Consider the following 24,354-nt stretch of genomic DNA (forward strand, 5'->3'; position numbering starts at 1 on the left):
CCAGACTTTCTCAGCAATGCTTTAAGTTAACCTTCATTAATACTTTACATTAATAGAAGAATTATTTAAACCTAATTCTAACATCTTAAATCTAAAACTGTATTATCGTACAGTGATGGCACCATTGCATTTCGTAATTCTGCTAGCAATAAAGTACAAAAAAATCTCCACAAGTTTCAAAATGACTGCTCTTTAGTGCCAGACTATTCTCATTTCCAGACATGGGATCATCACTCATGAGAACGAGACTTCTGTTCTGTAATATTCTGTCTGCAACAGTTACGAAATTATACACTATAAACCATAGAGTCCAACCCATTTCACATCTATGAATAGTAACGAACTGCAAGTGCAAGTCTGCAGAGAAGGGACACTGCAGCAGACACAATATAATATAATATAATATAATATAATATAATATAATATAATATAATATAATAGTATAAAATAGTATAAAATAGAATAGAATAGAATGCAACGTAATATAATATAATATACTATAATGTAATATAATGTAATGTAATATGATATAATAAGAGCTAGATTTAGTAAATTCATAACTATATGTAAACAGTCTAAATGTTATGGCAACAACATATACTATATTTTTATTTACACAAATATAATATAATAATATCAGTAAAAAATCAAATAAATGTTATAATTTGTCATTGATATTTTTTTAAAATATGATACAAATGACTACATCAATATTTCATAATATTTAATAATATGATCATTATTTTAAATAAATTAAATCAAATAAATGTTAATTGATTGATTGATTCCTTTTATTGTCCTTTTCAGGAAATTTGTTTCCACCATCAATTTTACCATGTTTCCAATATGGTAAAATTAGTCATTATCTGATAATATGTCATTGCCATTGGTTTTAAAATATGATACAAAAGGCTACATCAATATTTCTGTTGCACTCTTTGTCGTTACACACGTTTATTGTTTATGCTATTTATTACTTTATGAATAAGCTACATCACATCTTGATATGGCACGTTATCTGGGCTTTTTGTATAATTTACTCGAACATTAACCCTGATTTTTATTCAGAATTAAAATAAACATATATACATACCAAATTTTGACCACAATCCATTCAACTTTTTATTTATTTATTTTATTATCATTGAACAAAGATCACAGGGGATACATATATCACACAAAAATAGGATGATAAACTCGAGGTAGAGCAAGGCAATAAAGTACATTTTCAAATAAGATACAATAAACAGAGATAGTCTACTCAAATTAATTTATAAAACATTTAAATTAATATAAATGATACATACAATACATAAATAAAAATAAATAAATAACATTAAAAACTAAAACCAGTCCATTGAGCTGTGTGCGTGCAGCGCGGGCGGAAGTTGTGGCGTGACGTCATTTGTTGTTTCCTCTGAAGGCGTGGCTTGATTATGGGATGTTAGAGGTGAAATGGCGCTCGGCGCGGTATTTTAAACAATCGTCTTCGTCTGAGAGCGGATGATCGACAAGATGCAGCAGCGCGTTGGATGTAGCAGCGCGTGATCGAGCGGAACGCGCGGCGGATTTCAGAAGAGCGTCGCGACACTCATCACCTCGAGCAAGTGTAAGAAGCGCTTTGAGTTCGGCTGGGGTTCGCGAGGGGCGCGAGAATATGATCGCGGCTAGTTGAGTTAGCCGCGCTGCTAACAGTGCAGTGTCAGCTGATGCCCGTCCGCGTCACACTAACACACACACAGCTGGGGTCGCAAACGATCGCTGGTTAATCCCTGCTGGGCTTCTGAGTCATCAATAAAATATAGCCAAAGGTTACCGCACGCGTCGAAGCGTTGCAGGAGTTGATAGTGGCTAACTGGTAGCAGTTGAGGCTACTATACCTGACAGTGAGTGACAGCCAACCCGATGCGCCTGTCTGTCATACATTCGGAAACATATAGTCACTGGTTCACTGTAGTATTAGCACTATATGTGTGTGTGTGTGTATATATATATATGTTAATGCTAATAATATAGTGGCATATCTGCCATATAGTGGCAGCGTGACCTATATTATTGTTATAAAAGTTTATTAAAATTTCATTTACTTCACAGTTTTCTAAGCTCTCTGTTTTATATAAATCTCTTTGCCATTAAGACTTGGAGAGTAGTTAAGTGGCTTTTGTTTGTCTGACGAACTATTACATTTTTATTTCACATAGTTTTTTTGTACTAATGCCTTTTAATCAAAATCATAACAGTGCACAATTTTAGCAATGAAAACGTTTTGGGTGTTATACTCGTGTGTATGGTTTCGTTTCTTTGTCCGGGTGAATGACAGCTTCAGTCTCCGTTCATGTTCACTGTATAAAAGACGTGCAATGATAGTCACTGTCATTCTGACAAACACCTTTTATTGTTCCTGTGAGGAACAAGTTCAAATCGAATGATGACAGATTAATAGTTTTAATTGTCAAAATCGATAATTGCGAACGTCACTTGTCTATACTTCGCCCACCTTTGTGCTCTTAACTATAACAAAACAATAAATCAAGTTGTTGTTTTCTTCTTCTCCTGTTTCTCGTTTCCGAACTGATGACGGGATGAAAATGGCGGATCTTTCGAAATCCAGCCCGGCCTGAAATAGACCCTCAGCGCGTGTTAAACTCTCTCTAACAGGACTCAAATCGAGAGGAAAACTCTCCGGTCTACAGTAACTCTCGTGCTGTTCCCCGTGTCTTGTAAATATCGATATTTCCATGGCAACCGGATAGACAGGAAAGCAGGCGCGTCGAATATCAACAAACTCCAGCTGACGCGAACTGACTGTCTCTCTCTGAAGTCACTGTTGAGGTAAAGGATTAAACGCGGATTGTTATTGTCAGGCATGTAAAAGAGGCCTGCTGTTGTTTCCCAGTGTTTAAAACGGCTGTATGTTGCGTTTAGCGATTAAAGTGTAGTGTTTTATTGTGTACACAGTATCTGAAGCGCATAACTGCTGTCGTTATTAGCAGATTGTCCGTTGTATTGCTGGTTAATGTTCGCTGTGAGTGACTGCTGTGTTTAACATGTAACTGCTGGTTAGCTCTGGTGCTAGTTAGCCACATAGCAGCTGTGCATATAAACCGCTCGTCTACACTGCGAGCGACGCGATGAACGCCGTCCCCAGTGGCGACTGTAGAGGGATTGGAATGGGAGCGGTCGCGTCGCGTCGTCTCGTGTGCGGCGTTTAGGAAACACTGGGTTTTGAATGGCCCGCCAGCGGACCCGTGCAGAATATATGTGACTATGTAACTATTTGTGCTGGTGTGCTTGATGCGATGAGACCTGTAAAGTGCTGCAGTCTTTATGTGAGGATATTGTAATGTAATGCCATGTAAAAATTCGCCATATGTAAATGAACAAAGTTGGTCATTGTTGTTCTCAGAACGGTACTTTCAGATTTCATAAATGCTGTCTAGACATGCTTATAAGGCTGAAGTGGTTATGTTTTATTAATACATATACACGCAGGGCTGGAATTCACTGGGGGGAACTTTAGTCGGGAAGATTTTTTTTTTATCATCTTTTTTTTACTTTCAGTTATTTTTCAGATGCATTTAAATATAAAATCGTCCATAATCTATGATAGCATGAAACATATTTCCTTCAAACTATGCTTTCTTCAGTATCAAGACGAAAGGTCAATGAGCAACAGTTATGAATTGTGTATGTGTGTGTGTTGCACTAACTCTTCATTCAACAGAATCTCTGCTTGGAGATAATTACCTGTTTGATTTTGACACAAACCCTTTATAAACCTTTGTCCTCCGGACAAAGGAGTGTTTTGGATGTCAACCTCTCAGTTTAGTGTATGAAAATCAATAATTATTAAACGTGTTTAAAGGTGAATCCAGTTTTATAGAAGGGAAGTTAATATGCATTATAAAAGTCATAACATTATAGATAATGTGTCCAGAATATTTGATAACATTGACTCATCCCGTTTCTTAAACAATGGTTAAAAGGGTTGAAATGTGATGTTTATCATTTTATAAAATTTTTGTGAATGTTACCATTGACATGTTTTGTTTTTTAAACACACATTTCTACCTAAACATGTAGTTCTGTTCTAATGTAATTCTCTGAAATAATTTCAACTGCTGATTCTTTTTTTCCCCCCAGAATTGAAAGAGTAGACTATAATGAGTTGATCGCTCCTTGCTTCTCACAACCTGAGAGATCACGAATGATTTTCCCACCATTCTGAATAGACAACTAAACAAAATAACATGTAATTTACTAGAGTTTCTGACAAAATGTTAGTGGCTGCAGTCTATTTACAAAAATATATTTAATCAATTTGAATGAATTTTTATTATTTAAACAAATCTGTGAATGACTGATTCAATGACTCACTCATAAAGACTTCACTTGTTTCATTACTGGATGAATTCAGTGATTTTTAAAGGGATACTCCACTTTTTTTGGAAATAGGCTCATTTTACAACTCCCCCAGAGTTAAACTGTTGAGTTTTTACCGTTTTTGAATCCATTCAGCCGATCTCCGGTTCTGGCGGTACCACTTTTAGCATAGCTTAGCATACATCATTGGAGTGGACAAGACCATTAGCATTTCTAAAAAAAAATTACCAAAGAGTTTCGATATTTTTCCTATTTAAAACTTGACTCTTCTGTAGTTACATCGTGCACTAAGACCGACGGAAAATGTAAAGTTGTGATTTTCTAGGCTGATATGGCTAGGAACTATACTCTCATTCCTGCGTAATAATCAAGAAACTTCACTGCCGTACCATGAGAGCAGCAGGCGTAATGATATGACGCAGCGCCTGAAAATAGGCCACCTTCCGTCAACACAACGGAACTACGGTATTTTCAGGCGCTGCGTCATATCATTACGCCTGCTGTCTTGTCCACTCCAATGATGTATGCTAAGCTATGCTAAAAGTGGTACCGCCAGAACCGGAGATCGGCTGAATGGATTCAAAAACGGTAAACTCAACAGTTTAACTCTGGGGGAGTTGTAAAATGAGACTATTTCCAAAAAAAGTGGAGTATCCCTTTAACAAATCTCTTGAATGAATGATTCATGATGGATACATTTAAGTCACTTGTCGCCACCTACTGGTGAAACGATGTAATTAATACAATCTTTATTTGAAGCATCAAGTTTTACTTGCACTTACATCAAGATGTACTCTATTTTGATCACTACTGTAGACATCAGTGTCATATCTGATTCTGAACTATAAACTTTTTTCCCAGTACTTCTGTGATCATTTGAATTACTGTACCACAGAAATAACGATACTGTGTGGTTGAAAAGCGGTTTCATACCTATACATGACGACTGCTCTCTCTGAACGCGGATCTGAATTGGAATATTGCTTAAAACATTTGCGAATAAAGCAGCGTTTACAGTGAGTCGAAGAGAACAGAATCGTCACTAACTGATAAACTGGTGCTAAATATCACTTGAAAAATGGAAGTTGCTGCAGTAGGAGAAGCCACTGTATATAACACAGAGCGCTCCGATGAAACAAAGTTATCTTGCTTTCGGAGGCGGAACATAGTCGTGTAACACATTTCTGGCAGGTAATTAATTACACCTAACCACTTTGAGGACAGACTTTGCTCAGGCATTTCAGAATGACCAAAACAGCATTTCAGATGCTGTGCAACGAGATCGGTCGCTGGTTGGTCCGTCGTCGTCGCCACGTGACTTTTTTTGAAGCTCGTCGACTAATTAATTCGGTAAATGTTTTTCCATCGTAGTTTATGCCATAGATATCCATAATAAAGGCTAGATCTCTCGTCCGCGCTGCTGGCCAATGGAGGTCGACGTCCGCACCTGGCGGCCATCTTGTCACAGGCAGCTCGCTCACTCGTAACATTGTGTTAATGGTGCATGTACTTTTTAAATAACCATAACTTGCTCAATTTTCTACCGATTTTGTAAACGGTTTGGTTTGTTATAAACGTCAAAGATGTAGTTATGACACTGCACACTTATGAAAAATAAGTGTATAAATAAATAACCAACCAAAATTATCTAGCCACGTTAATAACGTTTGTAAGAAACCAAACCGTTTGAAAATCCGTCAAGATTTCAGCAAGATAAGAGTATTTGTGTTCTCACCATACATCATCAGTACCACAGAGCCCGCCAGAAAGCTAGCCTGTGACAAGATGGCCGCCGGTGATGACGATAGAGACTCCGCCGTAAGACATCTAGCCTTTATTATGGATGTCTATGGTTTATGCGACGTTTTCTTATCGGATAAATTTATCCGACTCAATTGAGCGCATTTCTTTTTAAGGACATTTTTAGAATTTCTCTACATTTTGGCATTTACATCAAGCATTTTATTTATGCGATATCCCACTATGCGCGTAACAATAGACGAATGGAAACATAGCTGTTGAAAACTGTGAAACTGGACTTATGACGCAACACCGTTACTGAAGCACTTGAAAGTCCTTGAAAAGTGGTTGATTCTCACTCTCAAAAGGTTGTACCTTGGTTGTCTCTCTAGTAGGGGTGTAACGATACCCTCATGTCATGATTCGATACATATCACGATACTGAACTCACGATACGATATTATTGCGATACTCCAAGACATATGATAAAAGGTTAACAAAAAATGTACTGTTGATTAAAATGCTAACTTTGATATTACATTGTGGGTTTAAATGAATAGGTTTGGACTTGGTGCTTGTAACCCAAGGAGAATGGTGACACCAGAATAAAAATATTCATGATTCTGAAGCTGAAAATACAGAATTATTTTAGATGAATATGCTTTCTCTGTCACTGACTAGATATATTTAAAATAATGTTGGCCACTTTTTACTGGTAACATAAGACATTTGGCATTATCAGGACCCACAAATATTCCCCCATTGCATTATTATACATTATAATCAACATTATGTATAGTAGTTTAATGTAGTACTGACACTAAAACTCTGAAAAAATTTAATTTTTTTCTCACACAGTAATTTTTATTTTGGGGGAACTATCCACGATACATATTGTCACTATCCACGATACGTATTGTTGCATTTTTTTTATTGCGATATATTGTGGCACGATATATTGTTACACCCCTACTCTCTAGGATGAATAATGTAAAAAAAAAAAAGTTTTACTATTTCTGTCACAATACCATGGTTACGGTTAGCGTTACTACATTAATCCATGGTGACTGCTGGTGATTTGTGGACTGAAAAGCCTTCTATAACAGTGTTTCTCAGGTTTCCACGTCAGCGCTGTTTGACTGATATGGTTTATAGCAGAATTCTGCTCTGATTTTGAACGCTTCCCACCAGATCTCGCCGCGATGTTATTAATACTGCGGTGAATTCAAACGCTTTCTCCCAGAATTCCCAGCGCTGTGTAGTGACGGTGTGGCGTAATTGAGATTGGACACGGAGTAAACCTGTTCTGAGTTTCTGCTGCACTGTTTCTCTGAGCTGATAATCGGCCTGCGCTGCACAGCTCAAATGAGATGGCCCGTTTCGTTCCACTTCCGTTTCGATTGATGTTTTTCATATGCAACAGAAATGGCAGCTCTTATCAGTTTGGCAACGTGCTGATGAACCCGTAGGGCTGTGAAACGATTAACCACATCCAAATTAAAAGTTTGTGCTTACATTATACGTGTGTGTACTGTGTATAAATATATTATGTATATATAAATACACACTCATGCATGTATATATTTAAGATATATTTGCATCTGTATATACTGTATATATATATATGTAATTTGTATTACCGGTATAAATATTTTATATATAAATACACACACATGCATGCTATCTCCAACAAAATGTAGTCGTACCTGCAGGAAAAAAGGTGGTAAAAAGGTCTCAAAATGTGTCCATTTGGTCGCAGTCTGGAGCCCTTTGCTTCCTGTATACTTTATCAGTGATTTATTCTCATCTCTTTCTTGTGGATGTTTCTGGTCTTTTTATACATGTAAGAATTGTGCTTTTTTCTTTCTTTCCTAGTGTGTTTTGAGTATCTTTGTGCACAATGGATGTGGTGTCACCTGAGCTCAACAGCCTCCTGCCTGATGAGATTATGGACACGGAAGCTATCGCAATGGAAGAGGACCTTCCTGCCGAGCACCTCGCTCCTCCTCCTCAATCTGAACCGGAGCCAGCGCAGGTTCCTATGGAAACAGAGGTGCCTGAAATCGTCAGCCTGTGTCCAGCCACCACGTCCATGCAGATGACCTCCACCTCCACTAATGCTCAGTGTAGCACCAGCACGGGAACTCAACTCCTCCTCGCCTCCTCCGGCCTCATGGCTGTCGCCACCACAACCCCTGCCAAAACCACCAGTCCTGCACTGACTCAAAGCCTCCCCAAAATCTCCAGCGTTACTGTCCCAGCTAACCACCAGCTCATCATCAATAAAGTGGCCAGCTCCCCCACTGCGGATGGCAAGCCTCCAGGCGCTGCTGTGCTCAAGCCAGAGGGCCAGAAGCTCCTGGTTACTGGTCTCAGTAAAACAGGGCAGCCCATTATGTTGGCTCTGCCCCACACTTGGAGCAAGCCCGCCACTACCCAGGGCACAGGGGATGGCAAGGCCCAGCCGACGCAGATCAAGATGGTGACGGCCGTAGGGAAGCCTGTGATCGCTGTGAGCTCAGCCAGTCAGCTGATGGGCTCCTCCACTACACTGCAGGCCCAGCAGCTGAAGACCCTTCAGGTGGGTGTTTATCAACCTCTCCGTGTTGCTCTGAGGAGGCAGACGCTACATTACTGAAGTGGCAGGCCACGCTGTGTTGGGTGGGTGTGAAATTACCATTTTATATTGAGACCCTGAAGAGAACTTCTTTATTTTGGCATCAGTTTCTTTCTTTTTTTGTGGGATTTATACGTATATATTGCATGTAACAACGAGGTGTTAACTAATATATAAACTGTAGCTGCTGCTGCTGACTGGTTGTTAGTGAAAATGTTGGTTACACTTTATTTTAAGGTCCGTGTTAGTGTAATTATACATTTACTGACTAATAATTAACTACTTAATTAGGGTGGGTTTTTAGGGTCAGTTGCATGTGATTATGCATAATTTATAGCTACTACAGTAACTATATGGACACTGTATAACATTCTGTTAACACTTTATTTTACACTTTCAAGCATTGAAAAAATAGAAAAATCTTCAAATTTGTAAAACATATTTTTCTTATGAATGCCATTTTTATTACTTTATATTTTAAATTGATTATTATTTATAATATAATATTTATGTATAGTAGTCATATTTTTATTACTCTATTTTTACATGAGCTATTATTGTTATTATAGTATAATTATTTAAAGGCAAAAACTATTTAATTTGTGCTATTATTATTATTTAATAATAGATTTACGATAATATGTAATGTTTGTGTCATTTATTTTTAAAACATACGAGTTGAATGAGCTACTAAAATGATTAATTTCATGTATAATTTTTTACAAATAATAGTCATATTTGTTAAATTCTATAAGGAAAATGCCTTTTTTAATATCAATTTTGATCATTAATTATTATTTTTATTGTTAATGATTATATATAATATTATTTATATTAGTCATATAAAAAAAAAAAAACTTTTTTTCTGTAAGGACATGCTTTTTTATTTTACTGTATTTTTTAAATGAGCTATTTTTAATATAGTATTTATAGTAAGTAATTATAGTATAATAGTACAAGTAGTAAGTATAGTATATAGTACTGTAGTAATTTATAGTACAAGAAAAATGCAATTTTAATGCTGTATTTAAATCAGTGTTGTTGCTATTATTTATTAAAAAACAAATGAATACTCAGTTAAATACATATTAAATATCCTTAATAATAAGTATTAAGTAAAGTTTGATTAACTGTTACAATATTGTAAGGGATAGTTGACCAAAAAATAACAATTCTGTCATCATTTACTCGCCCTGAAGTGGTTCCAAACCTGTATGAGTCTTTGTTCTGTTGAACACAAAAGCATATATTTGGAAGAAAGTTGGTAACCAGACAGTTGACTGAAGCCATTGACTTCCAGGAAAGGAAAGAAAAAAATAGTTTGGAAGTCTTGTTTCCTGTTCAGTGTCACGGTCTATCAAAAGCTACTAAAATAATCACCAAGTGTCGTGTTTCTCCTCACAGATCACAAAGAAACCACCAGTATCTACGGCTGGACCAATGATAACAAAGCTCATCATCACAAAGGCCCTGAACAGTAAAGCCCTGACCAGCCCAGCTTCAGTGTCTCCTGTAGTGACTGGTAATCTTCTCTCTGTGTTTATAACATGAGCAAAAGTGTAGTTGTTGTATCAGCACGATTGTCAAATCTACATTTCAATCCCCTTCTTTTGCCAACAGGGCGAGTTCTTACCCAGAGTACCCCTGTGACACCTCCACGCACCATCTCCATTGGCGAGGCCATCAGCACTGTGACACAGAATACGTCTGGTAACAGCAAAGTCGCCATCTCGCCTCTCAAGTCTCCCAGCAAGGTCTTGAATCTTTCAAATGTAAAAACTTGCATCGCAGTTACATTTACCCGTCTTTGTGGTGCCAGCTTTTTCTCTATGATGACCACACTCTGGTTTCTGATGTCACCCTCGTCCTCGTGTTTCTCCTCTGTCTGTAGTTGACTGTGGTTTCGGTGGCCAGTCAGTCTCCAAACTCACCCCAGAAGTCTGTGACCCTGCCGCTCAATGTGGCTCTAGGCCAGCAAATCCTCACGGTTCAACAGTCAGCCACCACTAGTCCAGCTAAAGCAGGAACCAGCCAGTCCACCGCACAGGTACGCCCATCTAGAGTCCTCAAAAAACCCAAACCAGTTTGCTGTCCTGTCAAATATAGATTTTAACAAAGCCTCTGTGACATTTAGTGTACAACAATACAAAACTATGTTTTTATCTGTTTTCGTGTACAGGCTGCAAAGCCAATGCAGACAGTTACAGTGGGAGGGATGGGAACATCCCAGTTTAAGACCATCATCCCCCTCACCACACCTCCCAACGTGCAGCAGATCCAGGTGCCGGGCAGTCGCTTCCATTACGTGCGGCTGGTAACGGCCACCACCGGCAGCGGCACGGCACAGACGGGCGCCAGCATCAACACCAACCCCTCCATCCAACCAGGTCAGGACATCATGTGTGCAGCGATGGGGAACGAACCAATTTAACAAATCCGGTTTCGCTTTATGATTCTGTTTTCATATAAGAATTATTCACTACTTTTATGGAATAAGTAATTGGAAAAAATGCAATTCCATTGCCAAATAGGGCTGGGTAATAATAAATCGATGTATAGTTCCTACTCATTTTTGATATTAACCTAAATCAGGTGCACGTCACTTAAAATCTGCATGCAAGTCTGCGTGTCTCAGTGTGATTGGGCGGTGCTGTATGAGGACGTGAACTTAATTTCATGAGCTGTTCTGATAGTCACTTCACCAGCTTTTAATAAAAGCGTAGAATATCAATGTATCAAGCTTATTTGTTATATCATAGAATAGCATACAGCCAAGATGTTTTTTCATCAATTTTAATTTATGCAGTATACAAGTTTTATTGTGCCACACCATATTTGATTTGCAATTTAACTAGAAATTTGTTGTAAATTAATTGTTATATTTTACATGTTTAAAATATTGATTCAATTATTTATAATAATTATAAATATTCATTTATAAAACTGATACATTTCAATTTTTTATAAACAATTATAAATCTTTCACCTTTTTTTCTCTTTTTTTTTTTTAGATAGAAGTGGCATAAATGCAATTATTGGCCTTAACTGTATGTTAAAGGGGACCTATAATGCAAAATTAAAAAAATGGATATTTACAACATGGTATAATAAATGAGCTGAAACTTCAGAATTATATTACATCTTGTAAAAAGGGGCATAATAGCCTTTCTCTGCTGTTATGTGTAAAGCGTCCTTGGGTATTGTGAAAGGCGCTATATAAATATAAGTTATTATTATTAATTATTAAAAAAAAATATATATATATATTTTTAAAAAAATTGTTCCCAACTGTACCCCTGTGACTGTCTTTCATAATATTCAGTTAAATATTGTTTTAGGCAGTGGTCCTTCTCCAATATGCTGCTCTCTTGCCATGCAGTGTTGTTTTTATAGTGGGTGCACAGCACTGCAGCGATCCATTTTTAAGAATGATTTGAATGCTATGATTGTATATGAATATGGGAATTTAAGAAAATTGAATAACATTTAGTTACTTTTGTCTTGTTTGCAAAGCCAAGTCTGTGATGATGAACGCTGCGGTACGGATGTCTGTACCCATCGTCTCGGCACAGACCGTCAAACAGGTACACAGTGAAGCGCCTAGTTCCCTCTCACAGCAGTTCTGCACACAATGACACCATTCTTACGGATGGCCGTGCAGCTTTTGGTCTGGTTGCTGTATGGTGTTCATAATCTGGAACATATATATATATATATATATATATACATTTTTATTGTTTGTGCACAGGTTGTACCCAAACCCTTGACGTCAGCAGCTCAGGTGGTGACCACCAGTCAGACCCCCCAGCGTCTCATCATGCCAGCCACTCATCTGCCACAGATCCAGCCCAACCTCACCAACCTGCCGCCGGGCACTGTGCTCACGCCCGCCCACGGCTCTGGAAACATGGGCTACGCTGTGTTGCCGGCCCCATACGTTACGCAGGTCCGTATGTCAGTGCTGGAGCCGGACGGATGAGTTAGGTTGCTTGTTTTTGTTGGACTCTCTCACCTTGCTTGTTCCCATAGATCCCCCAGCCTGCGTTTGTGACTTTGACCAGCAGCTCCACCTTCTCAACAGCCACTCCCATACAGACTCAAGCCAGGCTTTCACTCAACGGGTGAGCCGAGCGCCACATGCTTCAATGCTACATGTATATCAGTTGCATCAAGCAAAAGATTTCATTAAATCTCAGGTTACATTCTGCTTTATTACAGTTTATCAACGTCAGAAGCAACCTCAAGGCCGAGGAAACCCTGCAACTGCACACGGTCACAGTGTCTGAAATTGTATGTTCCCCAGCATTTGTTTACTTTCTCTGAAAACGGCCCATGTAAGGTGTAATCTGTGTGAGCTGCTACGTTTGGCAAGCGCTTTCATAGTTTCCAAATCCAATTGTGTGATTTTTACAACAGCTTCCTTCCTTTTAACAACCTGTAATTCAGTTCTCATACTGTCAAATTCACCAGCAAGGACTGTTAATTCTGACAGACAGGAAGGGGATTATCAGAGGTGCAAATATAATTTTACATTTTATTGCTACCTGTCAAGCAGTTTCAATATTGACATGAATATTTTTTTCAAGCTTTGCCTGTAGCATTTCATGTACTACCATTCAAAAGTTTGGGGTCAGTAATATATATATTTTTTTTTTATTAAATAAATTAATATTTTTGTTAAGCAATGATACATTTAATTGATCTGAAGTGGCAGTAAAGACATTTATAATAATACAAAATATTTCTATTTTAAATTAGTTATTTTTAATTGATGAATCTTGAAAAAATGCATCATGGTTTCCACAAATATGAAGCTGCACAACATTGATAATAATCAGAATTTTTCTTGATCATTAAATCATCATATTAGAATGATTCCTGAAGGGTTATGTGACACTGAAGACTGGAGTAATGATGCTGACAAATTCAGCTTTGATCACTGGAATAAATTACTTTTTTACAATATATACACACAGAAAACATCCATTTTAAATTAATCATATTTCACAATTAGAGATGCACTGATGTATCGGCCGATTTAACAAACCGATAGAATAGTATGTAACTGCGTAAAGGCACTGAGTTGTTCAATATCTTTCTATTTATTAAAGAAATATGTAATGTTCTATAATAAAGTCAAATATGTTAATGTTAAGAAATATTTGATAGCAAAAATAACCTCAGAAGGTTGACGTCTTTGTATTAATTTGTGCCTCTCTTATAATGTTGGCCTGTTTAATGGATCCAATCCATGTTTAAAGAAAGTGATTTGATGAGCAATAAACTAGCTACTAGGATACCTTAATGCATGTGTTTTTTAACTTTGCTGATTTAAAACATAAATCAAAACAGTAATCTGTAATGACAATTAAAACAGTAATTTTAATGACAACGTTCAAATAAGTGAGCAAGTAACAAATATCAGTATCGGCCAATAGTTGTTTGTTAAAATCGGTATTGGCCAAAATAATTGCTGTAGGTGCATCCCTGTTCACAATATTTCTGTTTGTACTGTATTTTGATCAAATCAATGCAGGCTTGGTGAAAAGAGGCTTTACCGTTCCCAAACTTTTGAACTGTAGCGTATCTCTTGGGCAGCTGAAGTTGTTTTATTGTTTATTTTTTTTTATGAATTGTATTTTGCATTTACTCTATAAGAGTTCAATGTCTCTCGTCTCACAGGTATTGTGATTGCTTTGCCAATGGGGAGTTCTGCAATAACTGTAACTGTGTGAACTGCTTCAACAACCTTGATCATGAGAGTGAAAGACTGAAGGCCATCAAGGTAATGAATCCTGCATTCCTATAGATCTACATTGGCTTTTTTTCACTTGTCATTATTTTCCATCTGCCTACATACACTTCAAATGTGCCTTTATTATGATATTCTATTTATTTATTTATTTTAGTTTAGACTCATAGTTAAGAATATCAGAGACTTACCAGACTTGCTATTTGCCAGTTAACCTCCCAAAACCCCTTAACAATAGCATATCATTGCCCTTGACATGTTGTTTGTCTCACTGATCAGGACAGCTTTGCTGTAATGCTTTGAAGTGCATAGGTATCAAATGAAGTAAGAAGTAATGTGTTTTTTCCCAGTCGTGTTTAGACAGAAACCCTGTGGCTTTCAAACCCAAGATCGGTAAAGGCAAACAAGGAGAGTCGGACAGGAGACACAGCAAAGGCTGCAATTGTAAGAAATCTGGCTGTCTGAAAAACTACTGCGAGTGTTATGAGGTGAGTGTTTTCACAGGTCAAAGGGTAGTGGTGCCCAAGCTCTTGTGGCATATAGAAGAATGGTTCGTTTTCAGTTGTGATGATATTATTCTGATGTTTGTTCGCATTAGGCAAAGATCATGTGTTCGTCCATCTGCAAATGTATGGGCTGCAAGAACTTTGAGGAGAGTCCTGAGAGGAAGACGCTGATGCACCTGGCCGACGCTGCAGAGGTGCGGGTCCAGCAGCAAACCGCAGCCAAAACCAAACTGTCCTCACAGATCTCAGATCTGCTCACCAGAACCACACCAGCCCTCACCAGTGGAGGCGGGAAGTAAGTCTTTCCTTTAAAGGCACAATATGTACGATTTTTGGATTAAAATATCGAAAAACCACTAGAAAATTTTTTGTTTTGTTGACTTGTGTTCTTACATTATCCCATACGTTTCCAACAATTTTTAAATCCAGAGAAATCAGTAATTTTAACCCTTCGTAATGACCAGTGTCATTGCGTGGCCTGTCAATGATGTCATATCCTCGAATTCCAGCTTTACTTCAAGTAGATACTATAAACAAACACCAAAGACGCTTTATTACCGTTAAACTTCAAATAATAGCCGAGTCCCATATAGACGCCTGTCACTTTTACACTTCTGGTGTGGCTGCAGATTTGGGTAAATAAAGGCCGGTCTCAAATAGAGGCCGGGTCTGTTTTTTAGTTTCGGGTTGTATTTAATCTTCTAAAACCCGTCAGATCGTCCACTTTTTGGCGGCCGCCAAAGCTAATTTTTGTCCCGCCAAAGCCTTTTTTGATCGGTGTGTGATGTAGAATGACTGCTGCGCTTGAACGCCGCATAACGAGCAGAGAGAGAGAGAGAGCGCCACGGGCGCGCACTCTCACGTCTTCAAACAACACGAGCGCTGTCTTGCTCTCTCTCTCCCTCGCGCATATTAAACAAAATCAATTGACGCGATAGTAAAAGGTCGGAAGACCGTAGTTTCACGTGGAGCATTTGGAGATTTTTAGAGGTTAGAGACTCTAGGCCTACACTCAATGAACAACATCTCAACACTAAATTATAAAGGCCTCATATAGACGCCTGTCTCAAATACAAGCCAGTGCAGTTCGACGATTTGGGAAAATAAAAGCCCGTGCTATTATTTGAAGTTTTACGGTATATGATGTGTTTTATTAGACAGCTGAGCAACTCTTTGGAAACCTTATCAAGTTAGTCTTATTGTTTGAATCTCGTTTTCTTGATTTACAGCGAGAAACTTGTTTGTGCCTCGGAGTCAACACCATTTTTGTCAAGTGTAGACTCATAAAATCAGAGAGCTTTATCTGTAGAAACCGTAATACAGCATTTTCTCCACCGTACAATGTTTTAAAATGAATTGCATGCCATTTAGCAACACAAGTCATCCAGCTTTTATTATATGATATTCTAATATCGATCTAGCTTACTGCAGTGTGCAACAACTGTCTAATAGCAGTCACCAAGCGAACGCACAGATAGTTAAAATAACTTAACACACTCAAACAAACATTATTTTTATTATGATTGTTTTGACCAAGTAAAACAGTGCCGCATTACCCAACAATTTTAATTTGTCAGAAAAAAAACCTGTATGCGTAATAATTCAGCACTCTGTTTCATTGGAATGAATTTAACTGATTAAACATAATTAACAAAGTTCAGGGAAGGAGGCTGACGTTAAACGTAACTTTAATCGTAAAATAAACATAAACAACAAAACGAAAGGAGCGGCAGCAGCCGACTGTGGCATTTAAGCAAAATAAAAGCTCCGGAGGCCATGGGACTCGAGACTGGTGTGTCGCGCAGGTATCTGTCTCTCATTAGCATTCGCTCCACCGGCCTCGTTCCGCTCCCACGGCTCTCGGCCCCGCCCTGCTTCATACCACAGTAACGCTAATAAAACTTTAATACATTAGCTCATCCATGAACATGATTTCAGCCTTGAGTCTCGTCGGATTGCTCTCCATCGGCTGTGGAGGTGAAGACGACAACTCCCATGATTCCACTCTTATTCGCGACATCAAGCTACTGTTTTGAATAAGTGACCTCTGGTGGTTAAACTTGCATACTGTGCCTTTAATTTGTCAGCTCTTTATTACCACAATACCTTTTGGGTTGTCATTAAATCTGTCCAGCCATCCATAAATCCCACAGCCACCTAGCAATGGCCAATGAACCACTAGAACACCTTAGTAACAATACAGAACACTTTAAAAAAACATCTAGTAACTCCCTAGCAGTGCCTTAGCAACAACCATCCAGAGCTTCTTAAAGGGATAGTTCACCCAAAAATGTCATTAATTACTCCCCCCTCATGTTGTGTCAAGACTTCTGTCATTTTCTGAACACAAATTAAGATATTTTTGATGAAATCTGAGAGCTTTCTGTCCCTCCATTGACAGCTATGCAACTACCACTTTGATGCTTCAAAAAGTTCATGTAGAGATCATAAAACTAATCCATATGAATTGAGGATTTTCTGAAAAGACACAATCACTTTATATAATGGTTCAAACAGGTTGAATTTAGGCTTTTATTCACATAAACATTGATCAACTCACACATCAGGGGCCGTATTCACAAAGAATTTTAAGGCTAAAAGTAGCTCCTAACTTGCAAATTTAGGACCAACTCCTAAAAATAATGGGCGTGTCACTCCTAACTTTAGGACTCCTAATTTTTTTCACTAAGAGTAATTCACGAAGCATTTTAGCCCTAAATATAGCACCTAAGTCTGGGACAGCTTAACAGAAGTCGAGAGGACTCCTAACTCACTAAGACCTATTCACAAAGGATTGTAGCGCACACCACCGCCTCTCGCAGTCGTCCCGGGTCCGCGACACAAGCGGGAATGCTGCATTGATCTGCAAACAAATCCTCTCCCATTCTCACGCTTAGTTTTGCTTGATATCCCAGTGCCGAATTTCACTTTTATTATGTTTTTTTTTTTTTTTTTTTTTTTTTTTTTTTTAGCACCAACTCGGCCAGCAGCAGTAACTGATCCTGCGTCCAGCTGAGCTTTCTTTTCCGTTTTGGCGACTTCATAATCCACTGTCATTCAACTATTACATTACTTCAATAAGAGCAACATTTCCTTGCTTTAAGTAGTCTATTTAGGCTAATAGGATGTCAATTAACCAAGCAAGTGTTAATGCAAGTTGTTTTTTTTCATTATTAGGCAAGTGGAGGTTTTCATTAGGGTATTAGGCTACCTTGATTTAATTTAATTTAATTCACGACTTTTCTCTCTCTGTGCCTTTTTAGAATTACACTTCACTGGGGCCTGCACAAACATGTCATTATATATGCATTTCGATGACATTACTATTATTATTTTGTGTAGGACACAGACATATTTAGATGTCGTAATTCCATGATTTGTTGCGTCTGTGTTATGTTCCGCATGATGGCCCTGTCATCTAACAACCAATCACCGTGATCATTGCGAGGAGGCTCGTGCATGAGAACTGACGTCATCCATAGCAACGAAGACTCACTCTTAGTTTAGGAGTTGTCATTTTTCCTTACCAAGAGTAGGTCTGAAAGGCGCTGTGAATAACTTTTAAGAGAAAACTCCTAGCTAAAATATTTTAGTGCGATTTAGGAGTACTCCTAGTGGTAAGATAAAATTCTTTGTGAATACGGCCCCAGTTCTGGTAAACAGAACCTCAAGCATGTTCACTTGACGTGCGAGAACCAATAAGTTAATTCTCGTGTTATGAGAATTAAGCTTGTGTTTGAGCTTCGTTAAGAACCAATGAGGTTTGTTCTCGCGCATCAACAAGCTTCGGTTGAACTTTCGTTTGTTCACTGATCAATGTGTGAATAAAAGCCTAAATTCAATCTGTTCATCATATAAATCAATCCAGTCTTTTCAGAAACTTGGACTAAACCGCTCAATTCATAAAGTTTTATGATCTCTATATGAACTTTTAAAGTGTCATAGCTCTGATTTCTTAAAAAAAATCTTCATTTGTGTTCAGAAGATGAACGAATGTCTTACGGGTGAGTAATTAATGACAGAATTTTCCGTTTTGGGTGAACTATCCCTTTAACAATCACTCGGCTAACATCTAGAAAGATTTATCTCACTCAGCTGTTGTATTAGAAACCCTCACGCAGCAGCATTCATTCGTCAAATTTACGGCCAAGGTAATATAACACAAAGTATATTGTTATAAATGTGTATTTACTGTTTTTAAAACAGAAATGCCATGGCAATGTAGCAGCTGTCTAGAAACTTCATGGAACACTTTAACAAAACACCCTTTTTTAGTGTTAGAAAATGGTCTTCCTGTAATAACTCGAATGTTAATGAATTTTTCTCTAGGTTGCCGTACACATTCGTAACAAAGGAAGTGGCGGAGGCGACGTGTGACTGTTTGCTGGAGCAAGCGGAGCAGGCGGAGCTGGCCAACCAGCCTCAGGCCGTGGCCGAGCGCCTCATCCTGGAGGAGTTCGGGCGCTGCCTCAGGAGAATCATCAGTTTTGCTGGCAAAGCCAAGACGGACTGCCCCATCAACTGCTAGACCCGGGCCTGGCAAAGCCATGACTGAGAGCCCTTCATCCCGCCCGCTTGGGTCCCACGGCCCGGTGCGCTGCCCAACCCAGAGTGGCGGTCCACTGAGGGCACTTCTGCCCGCCCCTCAAATGGACTCACGGGGCTTCTAATAAAGAGAGACCAAGCAGAACTTCCCATTGGCCTCTGACAGAACAGATGTAATGTGTGTCCGTCGAGCCGGAGGACACACTATATTCAGTAGGAGGACTACAGTACTCGAGTGTAGCCCCTGCAAGAGGACTTGCACTGTTTGCTTTCCTGGAAGGGGATTTGTTTTAGAACAATCGATACAATTTTAAGGTAGTTTTGTTTTTGTTTGGCAACGTTTTCCACTTTTAAATGTGTAATCATGCTATTTGTTTGTCTTTTAAAACTGGATTTTCATATAACCATTCACTGTCGTCAGAACGCCCTTTTTTTTCTAACTGTTAATAACCTCCGGATGCGGAAGGAACTTCCCTGCCCATGTCATTAGCCGTCTGATCATGACTTGTATACAGTAAGTAGCCTGTACTGTAGCTTCATTATATTTATTTGCTTGCAGCAGTTTTTGTTCCTTGAGCAGAATCGGGTTCCCCTTCCCCGTTCCAAGAACACACGCTTTCAGCCGGGAGGCCGTACTCCATCCCGGACCGGACAAGCATGAAGCGGTACAGAGATCCTGTATCCCAAAAGTGCTTACAGCCAATATATCTCGGATAAGATTAGATTGAAATCTTTACTAATGAAAAAAAAAAACATCCGCTAAATAATATTCAGTCTTAAAGCTTGTTTGAACATGCTTCTTCATCTCAGTTTACAGGTAAATGAAGAACCTCCTGAATGATTGTGGGAATTGTTTTCTCTAGGTTTTTTTTTTTTGTGGCAAACACCAAGTCGCTGAAACGCTTTATGAAGAACATGTCCAGTCTATTTTATTACATCCCAAAATAAAATGAATATTTCTTAATGAAAATGAAGCATAATTTAGGTCCTATTAAGTTTTGTTTGTTTGTTTTTGCATTTTGTTTGTTTGTTCCCCCCCCCAATTATAATTATGCATAAAATCAGAATAATTATTTACTCATTAGTGTAATTATAATTTGGTTTAAATAAGCTTAAAGTGCAGGGTTTTTTTTAGTAATGTAAGATTATTTTACAGTAATGTTAATTAAAATTAGTTTTTTGTTTGCAAACCATTTTTATAAACAATATAAGATAATTGTGTATGATAAAACATACACAACTTGTTCTCATTACTGTACAATTGCTTGGATTCAAATAATTGTATTCGTTGACAGATTTCTTTTTACTTTTTAGTAGCATGAAATTATTTAGCAGTAATGAAAATATCTAAAATAACCATTACAAATAATGATGTTCATTATTATGATGTACAGATTTCTTTTTCATTTTAGTATCATAAAATGAATTTAATAGTAATGAGAATCAATGAGATTTTTTGCTTGTATAAAAAAAATTCACAGTATATAAAGATAATCATCCATGATTACTGTAAGATTATTAAGAAATTGTTACATTTGATTAATTTTTTTAGCGCACAATTATTTTACAGTAACAAGAATCAAAATTATATATATATATATATATATATATATAAATGATCTTTATGGCCCTAAAAATGGGAATATATATATATATAATCCCATTTAAAAAAAAAAGTACCTTTTTTTTATCATTTGATTTTGGGGTGAAATATGATGTGAACATGTTCTCTTTGTGGCATAATGTGGTCGATGTGAATTGCTATTTCTTCTTGAAGGCAGTAACAGAAACTCGAGGTTGATGAGCAAAACCCCTGACCTGAGGGTGGTCTAGGTTTGGTTTAAGCCGTGATTTGTGTGGCACAGGTGTTTAATACGTCATTCTTCATTCTGCATAGTGCCTTCTCACAGCGATTCCTCACTGTCCTTCACTGAAGTCTTGCTTTCCTAGATGAATAATGCAAAATCGGCTGTGTGTAATCTGCCATGAACAGTTTTTAATCTGCTTTTACTCAGTTTTATTTGTAATACCAGACAGCTAGAACTATGAACGAACATGGTAATCATATCTTGGCCAGACTCGTATATGCTTGTTGAATGCGACTTTTATTTCCATCACTAAACCGACCGTCACACTGTCATGAAGCCATTTGATTCTTTAACGTGTTACAGCTGAAGGTTTCTGATCTGATCCATTCATTTCACAGCACATGATGTATTTATATTTCACTGCTAAACAGCTGGTTCAGTGCGTTTGTGCAAGCGGTTTAATAAAAGTGTTGAATAGGGCAAACCGCTTCTACACCTTATGCCTTAATAACCACCTCTCAGGGCTTTTCATGTAAATATGTGTGCGTTTGTTTTAGATGCATGACTTCAAGCGATTTAATAAGCTCTGCTAAACTACTCCTGAATCACATTATTGCATTCAAATCTTTCATTGGATATAACTTCTTTGGTCTTACAAATAATGCATATGCCCACAATATATTTTGTAACTGTTCTGCTGGCATTGCCAAGTCTTAAAGGGTTCCTCGCCTGTGCCATCCAAAACTTTCATCTTTCCAGTTTCAGTTGTTTATAGGACATCCTTGTTTGGATTTTATGGTCATAAACATCATATCATATATTCTAGACCCTTTCCTCCACTATATTTCTGACAGATGCAAATGATTTTCAGGTTGTACTTTTGTCCAAAAAAAAGATGATGATCAATGGGTGCACTGTATCTTTGTATGTAGCCAGTTAATGTTATCTTGTATATAAATGTACATTGAACATTAGTGCTCCTTTTTACCTTTCTGAAAATTGCCATGTTTTTTTTTCCTTCTTTTTTCATAAAGTAAACCCTTCACTAATGTGTAAATGTTTTCCTGTTTGATTTCCATTTGGTGAGGTGCATAAAGGCAGGTGTTGTGGTGTTCGAGTTTTGCTACAATTCTAATCTTGTCCTTTCTTTTCTGTTTAACATCTGTCTATCCACATGATTATAACACCGTGTATCAGTCAGGATTAAAATCCCTCTGAAGATACATTAGAAAGTTTATTTTCAGTGCATTGTTATACCCATTAAAAGACTGATTAAAATAATAATAGACAAAAATAAGTTAATCAATTGAATTTCAATAAAATATTTTCAAAATAATGCATAATTTATTCATATTTGCATCTGAAAAGTTACATTTTTAATATTTATTATTTAACAATATTATTATTTTGCTGTGAAGTTTCTGATAGTCATAATCCCTTTATTTATTTGTTCTTACATTTTCACTGTATACTGACTCTTGAAAAGAAGCATTTAAAGTCGTCATGAAGCAGAAGTTTTATCCGGTTGTGGCATATCCGAGCGAGACGGCTTCTCCAACAAGAATACATTTAGATTTTAATTAAGTTGATTGGATGGTTGTGGTTTGCTATTGGTGGATCTCATGTGAGTGACAGGTTGCCCCGCCCTCTCGCCAGTGAATCAGAGATGAGACTCTGCAAGAGGGAGGGGAAGTTCCCTTTCAAGGCGGTCACTTCGACATTTACGTCGATGACGTAGTATGGGAACTCCTCCCCTTCTTCACTTCTGCTGAAATCTTATGGGCTAACGCCAGCTGGAGACAGCTGGCCAATTGACGCAAAATATGCAAATACTGACACGCCTGCTGGCAGTATAAAATGCATACGCACGTCAATTGCATCAGAATCCTTTTCTTCACGCTCAAATCGACGTGTGCTTCGAATTGGAAGATATTCTACAAATCTCGCCATCGTTGAAGGTGCATCTGAAGATACCTCACTGTCTTTGGCATCCGATGGCATCCATCTGTAACTTGTGCTCGGGGCCTATCGTGGCGCCCGACACCCATTTGTTCTGCGTTGCCTGCATGGGCCTGGCCCACGCCGAGACGGCCCTGTCGGACGACCTCGTGTGCGCCCACTGCGCGGACATGCCAGTGCGCGCCCTTAAGGCCAGGAGAGAAACGGCTCGAGCAGCTGCAGGGATTGGGCCCACTGCCGCCAGCGAGCCGCTGGTGGGCCCACCCACCCCCAGGGAAAGGGAGCTCGACGCCGTCAGCTTCTCGGACGCTAGCTTCCGCCCACCCCGCGACGTCGCGGATTTCATCTCCTTTGGAGCTAGCGAGGAAGAGGACGCCATGTCACTCTCAGCGTCGGAGAAGGACTGGGGATCCCAGCAGGCCGCACCTCCCGAGCAAGGGAGCCCTGACCTCCAGGAGGAGCTCTTAAGGGTCCTTACTAAGGCCGTCGCCGAGTTGGACCTTTCGTGGGACGCACCGGATGAGCCAGCTAAGAGCAAGTTGGACACGTGGTTCCTTCAGTCGAGCCGCCGCCAGGCCGCGTCGAAGAGGGGAACCCCGTTTTTCCCGGACGTCCACGAACACGTGGTTAAGGCGTGGGCTGCGCCCCAGTCGGCGCGCACCCACTCTGCCACTCAGTCCTTGTTCGCACATGTAGACGAGGCGGTAGCCCACGGTTACGTGCGCATGCCCCCCGTCGAGGAGACCGTCGCCACTCACCTGTGCCCATCGACGTCTGCACTGGGCGCGGACCGCAGCCTGCCGTCCAAGCCCTGCAGGTTCACGGCCCACCAAGCGGATAAGGCGTACGGAGCGGCGGGAGAGGCAGTATCAGCTCTCCACGCCATGGCCATTCTACAGGTGTTCCAGGCGAAGTTGCTTAAGTCCCTGGATGGCGTTGCCTCTGTTGACGCTGACGTCATCCGGGATCTCCGCTCAGCTACGGACCTTGCACTGATGGCCACTAAACGCTCAGCGCAAGCCATCGGTCGCTCCATGGGGTTTC

At 38.9% G+C, this 24,354-nt stretch overlaps 1 protein-coding gene across 3 annotated transcripts; it reads left to right on the top strand.

The window, feature by feature from the left end:
- Nucleotides 1–1,412: 1,412 nt before the first annotated feature.
- Nucleotides 1,413–19,952, top strand: lin54 (lin-54 DREAM MuvB core complex component). Of its 3 annotated transcripts, none has more exons than XM_056238960.1 (14): nucleotides 1,413–1,609; nucleotides 7,999–8,704; nucleotides 10,145–10,262; nucleotides 10,361–10,512; nucleotides 10,632–10,787; nucleotides 10,920–11,127; nucleotides 12,254–12,324; nucleotides 12,489–12,686; nucleotides 12,770–12,861; nucleotides 12,959–13,030; nucleotides 14,423–14,525; nucleotides 14,843–14,980; nucleotides 15,091–15,293; nucleotides 19,328–19,952. In XM_056238960.1, exons 2-14 carry the CDS (start codon nucleotides 8,024–8,026, stop codon nucleotides 19,524–19,526), a joined length of 2,391 nt encoding a protein of 796 aa, XP_056094935.1. In that variant the 5' UTR covers nucleotides 1,413–1,609; nucleotides 7,999–8,023; the 3' UTR covers nucleotides 19,527–19,952. The 3 variants fall into 3 exon arrangements, with proteins under 3 accessions (XP_056094935.1, XP_056094937.1, XP_056094936.1); XM_056238962.1 differs by having other exon boundaries at nucleotides 1,414–1,609; nucleotides 10,361–10,494; XM_056238961.1 differs by lacking the exon at nucleotides 1,413–1,609 and adding an exon at nucleotides 1,641–1,886.
- The last annotated feature ends 4,402 nt before the right edge of the window (nucleotides 19,953–24,354 follow it).

The sequence above is a fragment of the Rhinichthys klamathensis genome, unplaced genomic scaffold (assembly GCF_029890125.1).
Source record: "Rhinichthys klamathensis goyatoka isolate OS25496 unplaced genomic scaffold, OSU_Roscu_1.1 h1tg000549l_1, whole genome shotgun sequence".
Lineage (NCBI taxonomy): Eukaryota > Metazoa > Chordata > Actinopteri > Cypriniformes > Leuciscidae > Rhinichthys > Rhinichthys klamathensis.

What these genes read in the sequence shown, in the direction of transcription:
- lin54 (XM_056238960.1), top strand. Translation starts at nt 8,024, where the DNA reads ATGGATGTGGTGTCACCTGAGCTCAACAGCCTCCTGCCTGATGAGATT. An exon ending in ACTACTGCGAGTGTTATGAG is followed by an intron (nt 14,981 to 15,090) that starts GTGAGTGTTTTC and finishes TGTTCGCATTAG; the next exon opens with GCAAAGATCATGTGTTCGTC. An exon ending in CTCACCAGTGGAGGCGGGAA is followed by an intron (nt 15,294 to 19,327) that starts GTAAGTCTTTCC and finishes ATTTTTCTCTAG; the next exon opens with GTTGCCGTACACATTCGTAA.